The 12,400-nt window shown below is 51.0% G+C and overlaps 2 protein-coding genes across 2 annotated transcripts; both read right to left on the bottom strand.

Moving 5' to 3' along the window:
* Window positions 1-486: 486 nt before the first annotated feature.
* Window positions 487-7,414, bottom strand: N7477_010121 (uncharacterized protein; the record flags this gene model as incomplete). Its single annotated transcript, XM_056971782.1, has 14 exons — window positions 487-1,480; window positions 1,528-1,966; window positions 2,015-2,112; window positions 2,164-2,315; window positions 2,369-2,944; window positions 3,007-3,695; window positions 3,746-4,999; window positions 5,049-5,189; window positions 5,239-5,446; window positions 5,896-6,156; window positions 6,214-6,511; window positions 6,558-7,186; window positions 7,247-7,276; window positions 7,346-7,414. The coding sequence occupies 14 exons, from the start codon at window positions 7,412-7,414 to the stop codon at window positions 487-489; spliced, it is 5,838 nt and encodes a 1,945-aa protein (XP_056818761.1).
* Window positions 7,415-8,770: 1,356 nt separating this feature from the next.
* Window positions 8,771-10,993, bottom strand: N7477_010120 (uncharacterized protein; the record flags this gene model as incomplete). Its single annotated transcript, XM_056971781.1, has 1 exon — window positions 8,771-10,993. The coding sequence occupies one exon, from the start codon at window positions 10,991-10,993 to the stop codon at window positions 8,771-8,773; it is 2,223 nt and encodes a 740-aa protein (XP_056818760.1).
* Window positions 10,994-12,400: the final 1,407 nt, after the last annotated feature.

Raw genomic sequence — 12,400 nt, 5'->3', positions numbered from 1 at the left:
CCCAATGAGACTGAGTGTAGAGTGATTTATCATAAGTAACTAGAGAGGAAGGCAGGTTAAATGGCAAGAACAAACAGCGCTCGAAAAGGGAGGAAAAATAGGCACATTATCCAAAAAGCATTAGGCATATACGAGACCAATTTGGAGAACATGTTTACTCAGAGAAATCCTGCTTTCCATATGACCATGTTTTCCCAGCTTTACGCCGGAAGGTATTTCCGGCTGCATAACCTTGGCAACACCTCTGAACTTCTTGAATTGTGGACAGCGGTCAAAACAGAGGGCATTCGATAATATTAGACTAAATTGATATAACATGTCATTATAACCATTAAAACATGCACCCAGCCCTCAAGGTCCATATAAAATATAGATTATGAATAATTCGAAGCACCGAGCCCATCAGACCCGTCCGGGCTTGAGCGTCAGAGCCATTTCCTGAGCAAGACACACTCACTCACTCTTGATAGAAAAGAATTCCAGTGCTCAGTCGAAGTTAATAAAGCGACCATATTCTTCGAACATCAGTCTGTCAATGTCCTCCCAGCCTAGGGGAGCATCTTCGGCGTTCGAAGGTGTTTCGGTCTCAGTTTCGACTTCAGTATGGAACGGCTCCCCTACCTCCAGGTCATCCACTGCTTGAGTGGTTCCCTGCGATGTTTGCTGGGTGTTTTGTTTTCGAACATTACCGTGGGTCTCCTCAAGAACTTGGGCTGTGCGTTTCAGATTGTGGGTTGTGTTTGCAGTGGATGGGGCGAAAGGCGCGGTCGTAGAGGAGCTGTCAAGGATACCCGGGTGTGTGAAGACTTCTGTTTCCAATTCGAGAGAATCGTCACTCCAGATGTCGAAGACAGATCGGCGCTTTTGGAAACGACGGTGCTGAGCGTTTTGAATTGTGGACGTCGGAGTGGCCGCATCGAATGCGGTGGAAACCGTCCTGGTTGAACCAGGCACGATCAGATCTTTGTCACTATTCTCGATAGAAAGAGACCTTGGGTCGATAAAAGTGTCTTCAGATTCGTTGGACTGCGCCATTTCCATTACGGGTGAGTTTGATTTGTCAGATCTGCGCGCATTGCGTGCCAGAAGCCCCGTTGGGGCTGCTAGGTCGGCGAAGCTCGAATCTTCAAAGTCACTGGAACTAATCCGGATAGGGCTCTCCTGTCCCCCCTTCTCGATAATTGGCTGGGTTCTACTGCTGATAGGCTTGGTTCGCAGCTGAGATTTGAATGACGAGGTTCGCTTGGCAGGAGCGGTGGAAGATTTGGTTGTCGACAGGTTGCGGCTCTTTCTGCTTGTAGTGTTCTTAGACTTGGGTTTTTGGATGTTCCTAGGTCCACCATTTGAGGCGTCTTGTTTCTTGATGGTAGCTGGCAGAGTCAACTGGTTGAGGCCAGGAGAGTTGTCATTTGCCATAATCCGCGATTTGCTGGGTTTGGGTGGCTTCTCCAGACCGTCACGACAGCAGAAGTGCTTGCAGCTACTGGAATCAGCGTATCCTATCCATGAAACCAAGTGTGTCCATACCTCGTTTTATCGTTGCATTTATGATTGCAAGCCCACTTCCCATTCGGAAGTCTGGTTGGCCCTCTGTCGTCCTCGTCGAGCAAACCCATGTCAGCGATCCAGTCGTCAGCTTTGAATTTTGTTGTCTCTAGGCGACGCTTGGGACTTGGGGAGTCGCTAATTGACATCCAGTCAATTTCTTCGACTTCAGATCCCTTTGGTTTGGCAGCCTGTTCTGCTTTGTCTCGACGCTGCGCTGCAGTCAGAAAGTCTTCCAGCTCCAAATCGTCTCCGTCAAAGTCGTCAAATGTGAGCCTGGTTTCAGACTGTTTTTTGGCTTGCAGCTGGGTCATCTTCATTGCGGGCTCCGCCATACTGTCCTTGGCGCTTGATCCTCTTGACCTTGCAGGGAACAAGCAAGAAGCATTCGGGTGCATCTCAGCCTTCCTTGCAGTGCCAGCTGTTCATTGATTAGCAAGGCTCATCTAGACCTCGAAGAAAACTTCACCTATATCATCGCACATGACGTGGCAGATTATGTAGTCATCTGAATTCTTCAGCTCTGTCATGAGAGTGATATTCAGCCCATCTTGAAGTCTACTCGCGCTAGCGAGTTTTGAGCATTTAGAATCACGTTAACAGCTGGCGAAGACTCACCTCATGCGCCTGAAGTCGATCAATCGGCCGTCAGACGTCTCCGCCAAACAGCAAACATAGATAAGTCTCCGCTGGAAAAACAATGGGATTTTTTCATTCATAAAGGCAACTTCGACCTGGAAGCGGACTTTGACATTTCCAAACTTTGAATCCTGTTTCAATCTTGAGTAGAGATATTCAACCAGTTGAAGCCATGGTAGCATACCTTGTCGACAATCTTCACAGCCACGCGCAGTTTCGGAAACTCCTTTAGTCGCGTCAGCAGTTTTGCGCCAAAGGGCGGGTTTTTGCTTAGCGTCATCTCGATTAGTTGAGCCTCAGAACTCTCAAGAGCGTCGATATCTGTTATCCCCGCTGCAGCCAGTTTCCGAACAGCTACCACTCCAATCTGCTCGATCTGCTTCATTTGAAGAGGCGAGCGGTCCCAAACTCTAGCCCCGAAGCTTCGCGCAAGCTCCAGCGAATTCAAAATCTCAGCCGAACTCTCTCGCGCAACCATGCAGTCAATGACGCAGCGTATTAGTCGGTTGACGTGATTGAAGACAAGGCTTTTGTCTTGCTGGAAAGAGAACTTGTGTTTTTGGAATTGCTCGTCTGTGGGAAAATCAATTGCTCCTAGTTCTGACTGTAGAAGAAGCGAGATCTTATGCGCATGCAGGGCGATGTCGACTTTGATAGGAAAGCAGATGCCAGGTTCACGATTGATTTCGCGATAAAGTGATCTTTCGCCTGCTTTGAGACGAATTTCGCGGAATTCCTCAGCTTGGACGATTGCCTCGAGCTGCTTTCGTTAGTTTTGTGACACGTTGAATGGCAAAATGGCAAGGGCAAAATAGCACCCACAATTTGCGAGATTGTGGCGTGGTGCTGTAACGAGAGTAAAGTCTTCATAGTCTCGAATCGGATGTAATACCGCGCCATGGCATCACCGAACGGGGTTGATCGGAGACTTCTATTGTCGACAAGATTGTATTCCTGTAAAAGCTTGATGTCTTTCTCACATATTTGCCGCAGAAGCTTGTCTTCATCTTCCTGACTCGCATCCTCCTTGAGCTCGTAGTATGTTGGATTTCTACGGAGTCTAACAGATAGGAAAGTGCCTGCGAGCCATTTTGTGGCCGACTCCACATCACTTACATTGCCCAGACCAATCTCAGCATTCAAATGGTCGATGAGATTGAGATGCAAGCAGCTTTCGAGGCTCTCGGAGCCGGAAACCAATTTTTCGTAGTGAGGTACACGACTCTTCCTTGTCAGGATAACTGCCGTTGCACTTTCGTCAAATTGAGGTCGACCAGCGCGGCCGAGCATCTGCATCATCTCGAGATCGGAATATTCTTTGCAACCCCCTTCTTGCCATCCGACTGTGTTTTTAATGATCACCAGCTGACATGGCAGATTGACACCGACGGCGAGAGTCGAAGTACAGCATATGACATTGATGAGGCCATCCAAGAATCCCTTTTCGATCGCATGTCTGTCGCCGGCACTGAGTCCGGCATGATGGAATGCAACTCCAGCAGAAATCGTTGCTTTGTCTTGTCAGCAAGGCTTTCCGCAACATTTGAAGAGGGTTCCATACTTCGAAGATCTTCATTATTGACTTCAATACGCCTGCCAGGGCCTTTCCAGTGCCTAGAAGGTGGGTTCGTCATGTTCCACAAACGACAAAGGTCTTTAGCTGTAGTTGCTGCCGAGTTCCGAGTACAGCAGAAGATCATGATCGGCTTCTGGCATGAATGCGTTCCGATGACATCAGGAAGTCTAATGGTATCGGTTAGCCATGCGAAGCGGACGCCTGAGGTATTCAGAAAGACCAACTTGGATCCACAGACTTTGTCAAAAGCAAAATCGTTCGCGTTGGACTGATACCCGTATACGAATTTCTGCAGCTTGACGGGACGGAAGTCCTCGCTGAAATGTTCCCTTTGCGCGGGGACATGCTGATTCGTCGCATCCTTGCCTAGCCAAGTAGCGATGTCCTCCGAGTTGGGGACAGTAGCACTGAGAGCCACAAATCGGACATTCGAGCCGATATTTTTCATTCGTGACACAACAGCCTCAAGTGTAGCACCGCGGTTTTCTTTGAGGATATGGACTTCGTCGATGAGGAACAACTTGACCAGCTGCATCAGACGCCCGTGATCTTTCCACTTGCGTGTCATGCTGTCCCATTTCTCAGGCGTTGTGATAATTATCTGGCTGCGTTGGACACTTCGCAGCTGGTTATGATCGGTATCCCCAGTTAGTTCAGCACATTTGAGGTTCAACGCAGAGAATTTGGAATTCCAGTCACGGAATCTTTCACCACATAGAGATTTGGTCGGTGCCTGGTAGATGACTTTGAAACGCTCGTCTTTCAGAACGTTGAGGAGTCGACAGATCGCCAGCTCCATCACGACTGTTTTCCCGCTTCCGGTCGGTGCAGAGAGAACGAGATTGATATTCGAATTGTATATCGACTGGAAACATTTTGACTGAATGGCATTGAAGAGCGGGAAGGAGAACAAGGATCGATACGACTCGGGCAGTTCATCCTTTGAGACTAGTACAATACCACGGACAGAGGGTGGGAGCTTGGCGAAAGGCGAAGAGAGGCCCTGGTGGCTCCGCTTATAAGATGACACTTCCAAGTTTTGCTGGAATGAGGAAGATAGCTGTGGGGTGGGCTGAGCTGTGTGGTACTGACTCAGATCATGTCTGCAGTCTTGCGGGCTCTGTGCTGTTCGGGACTCTCCTTTCCTTTTCTTGAGCATCATCAAGGGACTGGAAGGTGGTCCAGACGTCATATCCGGTGTAGACACCGGTAGCCGAAGGGGCGTCATGCTTGTACTTGCTGCCAGAAAATCAGTATCGAAGCAGCCTGAGATAGGTAACCGGATTACTCGCCATCAAAGAAACGTGACCTCTGGGTTGGGGCACTGGGCTGCTGAAACCCTGAGGATTGACCCCGTCGAGGTGTCCCCGTGAAGATCCATGCTGAGCTGAACTGCTCATTTCACTTTCTTGAGCCAGCAGTTCGAGGTCTGAAAGTCACTCAGCAGATTGGATTGTCATTTAGAAATTATTACTCACCAAAAGCATCCAATTGAGAACCTGCATTTTGAAGAGACGGAATCCAGTCCTCGGGAGACAAGTGGTCTTCAAGAAATGAGCTGGAGTGATGCGGGTGCTGGGCACCATCGATGAGCCTCTGAGTATCTGTCCCAGTCTTGCTATCCTGGGAGCTGGCAGACTCATTGTCGACTCGCCGCCGCTTGGAGGACGGTTCAAAGATATGGGACTGCGAAAACGGCATCCTTCACGTTGTGAACAATGAGAAGCATCAATGAGTACTGGAAAAGGTCTGGGGAAGGGCGATGGATTCGAGGAGTGATAAAAGTGAAGTTGTAGAAAGGACCAGGGCACGTGGACCAGTTCCGGTGCCTGAGCAGAAACGACGTTAAAAATTCGACTTCCATTGGTTATATGAAAGCATCTCATTGTTTCGTATATATGCATTCATGATCAATCGCCCAACGGTTTTGCAACTTTATATAACACGCTCGCAAGCAAATTGCCCTGATATGGGGCATACATCAGTTACAGCCTAGGTCATTGCGAATCACTGGCGTGGTCGTCTCATCTATCAGGTATCCAAGATCGTATCACCGTAAAATGGAGAGTCGTAGAACAGAAAGCTCATACTTGTCTGCAAAATTACTCTTTTTCAAAATAGCTGCTGCTACTCACATTCCGGCTTGAGCTCACGCGTGTATGGCCCGGGTTGGGAGACGTGGGTCTGGAGCTTGACATGCCCTCGGATGATAAGAAGGGAGAGCTTGGCAGCTTGATGGAGATCTCGTTAGGTGGTGCAACAGGCGATCCGTCATCGCCACCATCCTTTTCGTACGAGTCCACGCGGATTGGCGGGGGGATCTTGGCCGATGGGCTGAACCTAGGGTTACCATAGTAGTGAACGGCGACTAGGACTGCAGCCGATCCAATGAAGAACTGTGATTGCCATATTAGCATTGCTCTGCGGATACAAGGGGATTATGGATTGCATACACTTGCCGTGAGCTCAAAGTCGAAAAGCCAGAAGCTTCCAACGATGCTTGTGATGATGGTGGCAGTGGTTGCTAGAGACTTAGCATCCCTCTGTGCGTGACTGATGGAGAAGGTAGAGAGGATGCCACCAAGAGCCTGAACAACAATAGTAACCCAGACGGCCCAGTTGTAGCCCTGGAAGAATCCCTCATTGGCGATGTTGTCGCCATCGCGGAAGACAACACCAATGAATAGAGCCGGGAAGATAGAGTAAACAGCCAACTGCACGTTACGCACCCACAGAGAAGTATGGCTCGAGCTGTCTTTCAGGACCTTCTCGAAATAGACACCCCCCGAGTCCAGACGCGACAGCAGCTCCAACAATGGATAGTAGACCAATCGCAGCATTGAGCCTTGGGTCAATGGTCTCAATATCTTCCTCGATGCCTTCGTACGTAGCAGACCGCTTATGCAAACTTCCACCACCCTTCACGGCCTTCCATTCCTCAAGAGACCGCGGGAAGTGGAGCGAAGAGCCATCTTCCTGCAACGTCATGTGCTCGGAGTTGGCATCGGGGATCTGCACCAGAGCAACACCAAGCACCAACAACAGCAGTAAACCCCAGTTGCGCGGCGCAATGCTCCGTCTCAGGAATATCAGACCGAAGACCGCCGTCATTAAGAAGTGCAGCTGGAATATAACCTGGAAGGTCGCTGCTCGCATATTGGACAGCGCAATGTACTGTAGAGAATTGGAGAGGACACCTAGGACTGCAGGGATAGCCAACTTCCAGCTATCACCCGAGAACACGGCGCTTGTGAGGGAGAAGAAGAGAGATGTAGCAGGGAGGGATGGCGGGGCGGTCTTCGAGACATCGTAGAGAGCCATTGTGAGTGCAATGGCCAGTTTGACGACCTCATTCAAGAAGACCGCGGTCGAGGTCAGGTATCGCTTTCCACCGGTTGGCGGCATGACTCGGGAGTAATGGGCCAACTACGCACAGGAGTCATTGTTAGCGATCGCTCGACTCGCGGGGGAATTGAGATGGCCTACCAACACGAAAGCAGTGGACTGCGCTGTAAGCTACGACAGAGGAAACCAAGAGTCAGTGAATAGCCCGGTGCTGCTAAATTTGCTATTCCAAGTTCATACCAGAATCCAAGGCACATTTCTCGTCGCATCCCGCGCCCATGACGGCTGACGTTGCGAGCGATCTCCCATGGCGACAAAGCTTCAAAACGTGTTCGCGTGCTTGGGTGGGTGTAGTCTCCGCACAGGGCCAAAACAAACAGGTCGCCGAGGCGAGAATATTCGGGGGGAGTAATAGGGAACGACAAAGATCGAGTCTCAGGACAAAGGCTCCTGGCAGAGAAGTGGCAGAAGCGACACGCAACACTGATGGGATTCGAAGATCTTCTAGGGCCTGGCGTCAGGGCTTCGGCTTCGGGTGTCGATCTTGGCGGAGCTCCGCGCGAGGTAGCTGGGGTGGAAAGGAGAGAGAGAGAGAGCACCCACAAGCAAACCGTAAAAGAGTGCGCGAGGGGAATCTTTGGGAAGGGCTGAAGAGAGTGGCCGAGGAACAGGTGACACGCGAAACGGGAATCCGGGGTATAGAAACCTTGGGAACCGCTTTAACATGCAGACCAGCGGTGTGGATCACGGGGCTATACGACGAGGTTTAAGACTCGGGACTTTCAGAGCACAAGATTTGACTAGGTTGTGAACTAGTTGGGTTTTCTGAAGATCAGCTGCGGGTGTCTAGGGAGAATTTGAGCGCCATTTGGGCGCCTCCCAGCCAGGGGCTTTTTTTGCCTGACGTCAAGCCCGTGTCCACGCTGTACGACCGCCTCCTTGCCCACCCCCAAAAATTCTGTCGTCGTCATTCGCTCCCAACAAGCCCTAGATGAAAGAATGCATGAAACGGGGGCAATAGCAGTCCACTTGTGTGTGTCTTTAGTGATGTCGATCTGTTGCGTGCCTATCCACGTCGGCGCCGGCTCGTCCAGCCACCGTGTGATTGGGCTCTGCCCTTATGCAGGTTAGCCATACATTAGGGCTGGCGTCTCTGTTGGAGGTCATTGCGCAGAGGAGGTTCTACGTATACTCTGGATTCCCGAGCAGTGTGTACGATCTAGTCTTCGCTCGCTTCCGATGAAATGCTATGGTTAGTTCTTTGCGAAGGGTTTTGGGTTCAAAATCTATGTGAATTGGCTGAAGTGCGAGATATAGTCGGTTATTAAGGACCGTGGTATATGTATTCTTTGGAGGTATTGTAAGGGACTCGGCGAGTCATAGGAAGTTTCACAAGGCAGGATGCCCGAGAGGGTCAGGAAAAGCAAAAAGCAACGCCCTCATGCAAGAAACGCCGGTAAGGAAAATGCTCCAGTAGGAAGGGAATGGCCGGGGCGGTCGAGTCCGACCGGGGGAAAGGTTGTATGTACAAGAAGCGAAAGCAGTTGGGATAGGAAATAGGAAGTGAATGTGTGGTTGGAATCCAGGAAGTCGGTGATCGGGAGTCAAGCATGCAGATGCAGATCTTAATGCACGGCAGCCACGCTAGTCCGGTCGTGATTCCAATCAAAGTCGAACGACCAAAGAGGAAGATCGTGCTTGCGCTGCTCGCCATTGTCGTGAAGCATGATAGCTTCGCTGCTGTCGGTGCGACGGCGAGTGTGCTGCTTCTCGATCCTCTGGGATGGCCGGGGGCGGGCCACGAGGCGGTGGCTTCGGGCATGGTAGCGGAGAGAAGCGATGGATTGGGAGGGTTGGCGTAAGTGGGGAGGCACCGCTGTCAGCGGGGGATGGAAGACTCTCGGTGTAGCCCATACTGAACCGGGGAGAGGTAATCGAATTACCAGTTTTCTGTTCAGTATCAGAACCAGAACTCTGCGAGGGAGAACTATGCTTGTCCATGTGGGATGCACCTTGGTCTGACTGGGTGTGAAAAGGCGGGAAAGCTGCACTGAGACGCAGGAAAGATGTATCCGATTCACAGAATGAATCCCGCGACGGACCAGACATAACCGAGCTGCGGTCTGTCTGAGAGCCATTGACCTGGGGAGCATTTTGTTGCAATATACTCGGCGTGATCTTGCCCTTACGGACTCGCATCGCCTCCAGAAGATCCTGCTCTTGCCGGGTCACTGCAATGACTCGGCTTCTCCGGTTTATTTCCTTCAGCTCCTTCAGCTCTTGTGGCGTGCGCGTGCCCGACTGCGGGAATTGGTTCAAAATATCCGAGTCGGCTATAAGAGGAACTTTGGTTGTCCGACGAGGCTGGCTAGACTTTCGCTGGGCCACGGCAGACAACGTGTTGCTGGACGGATTGGAAGTATGTCTGCGCGACTGAGGAATCGGAGGAATGTGACTTGATTTCCGGCTAGATACTTGGCTGGATCCACGGCTACTGGTAGAGGGTGCACGATCTCGGTCAAATCTCTTCAATGTCGGTGTGCCGACTGTGGCGTGAGCAGTTGAGGCAGTGTAGATCTCAGGTTCGTAGTCACCATAGGTAGCCACGCTGTCCCTGAAATTTCGAATTTTGGTGCCGGTACTGTTCCCGGTAGGCGTGGTATCCTGGTCGGAATCCTCGTCTTCGGATGAAGAAAGACAGAGAACACTGGATTTCTGCAGGTCCTTATTCCTCAAGGTGCTCTTGCTGCTCTTCTTAGTCAACGTTGTCTTCGTGCTATTCGTATTGCTGTTGGTGCGGTTCCTGCTCTGGCCCCGGCTTGCATCGGCGTGGGATGTAGGAGACAAATATAGATCCTTGGGTCTGCCATTGGCGGGGCTATGCGTACGTCTTTGCTGAATCGTTTCCGTAGGGCGTTGCTGCTCCTGATGCAGCTGCTCCCGACTGGCGGTGTAAACACTGGAACGGCTGAACAGGGACCGGCGTCCTGCATATCGGTCTAGGGCAAGATCAATCTCACTCGTACCGACTGTGCGTTCTGGGTTCTCCCAACGCGGTGACCACTCGCCATCTTTCATCTCGGGGATCGACAGCAGATCCGATCGGTCATTCTGAGGCTTGGGAGTCTCATGCTGGATAGCCGAGGTCCGTGGAGGCACTGGTTCTCCGACTTGAAGCTTCCGCGCAGCTGAGTTGCTACCGAGCTGGTCTACACGGTCAACCTTGTTTGAGGGCCAATCCGAAGCGACGGTGGAGACAGGAGAGGGAGAGCTGGTAACTCGCTGAGGAGACAAGAGGTGATTTTGAGTGGCGGGATTGCGAGGTTTCGGGAAGAGGATCGAAAGGTCAATTCTGGGAGGGCGAAGCTTTCGCTTACTTTCCCTTGGTGGCGTATGGGCTTGTGGAGGTTGATATGTCACATTGGGATGTGCCTGTAGCTCGTGGCGGACTCGGGGCTGAAGACTAGCATGGTTTGGTGTTGTGGGATTCGATTTCCCAGATTTACCGGACTTGACGGATTTCGAGGATGTATCTTTATCCTTGGAGCTAAAGTAGGAAAATAATGTGGAAGAAGAACCGGACTGATGGACCTTTTTCGAAGGCTTCGGAAGCGGAGGAGCTGGATCTTGGGATCGGTAGTCGTGGCCTAACAACGGCGATGAGGCGCGAACACGTAAATTCTGAGGTGGGACCGCTTCACCCGAGGGAAAAGGCAGGAAGCTGCCTCGTTGCTGCCGTGAAGATTCGTCTGGGGTTCGCAGGCTTGATCGCCTGGGCTTTTGCGGCTTATCCCACCGGCCATTGGGGAGGGGTAAGTCGGTTCCTAGTATGCGTTGCGCCTTTGAGGACTTGCGCTCCGTGGTGCTCATGTCCTCGTTGTTATCCATTGCGCTGGCTCGCAGCAAGTTCCGACTGGAAGTTCGTAAAGGTACATGCACTGGAGAGGGATCTCGATTCGCCATAGGAAGATGCGATGTAGAAGGAAAGGCCGGTCATGCGAAACTGTTCAATTGCGTAGATGAGTTCAGGTAATTTCCCGGGCCAGATCTACTCCACAGACGGGTCAGCGGTTCCCTTCTCAGGCACAGCTATAATTTGTATTTAGAAGGGATCCTCAGGCCTCCAAACGTACCGGTAAGAAAGATAGTGTGAAAAAGATAGCGGGATTAGAATATAATTAAGGAAAAGGGAAAAAAATTAGACCTGAGGTCGGAAGCAAATGAGTGCAAAAGATTAGGAAAAAAGAGTTAAAGGGGAGGTGAGAACTAGAGAACCTAATATATGAGAACACACGTTTAGTGCTAACATGATCGAGTCCCTCTATTGTACACAGCAGCACACCTAATAGGGGCTACCCACATCAGGTCTCATGGGCTAATGCCTTGGGAACTAGACTCCTTCCTGGCCATTTGGGGCAGAATCCATGCTCACACGGCTGTGTTTCATTTATGTGTGGATCGCATCTGGGCTGCCATTGGTACGCCAGTCATCCGCGTTCCTAGCCCAGGCATCTTTGGGACATGATTTAATTGCTCAAATTTTTATTTTGCTTTTCGAAATGGAGTTGGATCGGCAAGCTGAGCGACGCTTGGTTTGTTCCTCTCCAGAATAGAAAGTATCGACAGGCACCCACTCCTGCATCGCCAAGGAGACACACGTATTGGTCCGATTCATGCCCTGAACCAGGCATGGCCAAACTGCGGTTCCTGGCGCACGGAGTCCCATGGATAGATTGCTCTCATTACTGTGAAGGGAGATTGTGGATATCTTAATCCCATACCATTACGCAGGTGGATGCCGCTGTAAAAATAATGAACCCCCTTGCTGCGGGACAACCTTAAACTGCACGTGTCTCGCATCCGGTCCTAATCGTTGGAATCCTCCGAAATCGTCAATCCTCGAGATCGGGTTCGGAAGATGGCGCTTGATAAATCTACTATCGTGCGCCCGCAAACCCATGATTATGGTTTCAAGGCTCGCAGTCCCCACAGAGCCTTCATCCCCCCCTTTTCTGCCCTGTGCTTTTTTCCTCGACCGGCCGGCCCTCGGCCCTGTGTGGATTCGTGTCTTGGCCTAAAAGGGTGAGCCGATGGATCCGCTACGGCAGTAGCTTCGGCGTCAATTCGTCACTTCCATCAGGAACAGTCGATCTTCTCGATCAATTTAGACTGTATCGACCCAGTCCGCCGGTGCGAGAGCTCCGATCGCCAACGTAATTGCGGATTTGTCTCTTCCCATGACAAATACCGTGCCTGGCCTCCTTATCCTTGTCATTCAGCACAGAAGGGAATTGA

The sequence above is a fragment of the Penicillium maclennaniae genome (assembly GCF_028827695.1).
Source record: "Penicillium maclennaniae strain IBT 15551 chromosome Unknown utg000008l:1.0-3552695.0:1.0-3555053.0, whole genome shotgun sequence".
Classification (NCBI taxonomy): Eukaryota; Fungi; Ascomycota; class Eurotiomycetes; order Eurotiales; family Aspergillaceae; genus Penicillium; species Penicillium maclennaniae.
Note: the sequence above shows the minus strand (reverse complement) of the source record. Positions and strands in the feature narration are given on the sequence as shown.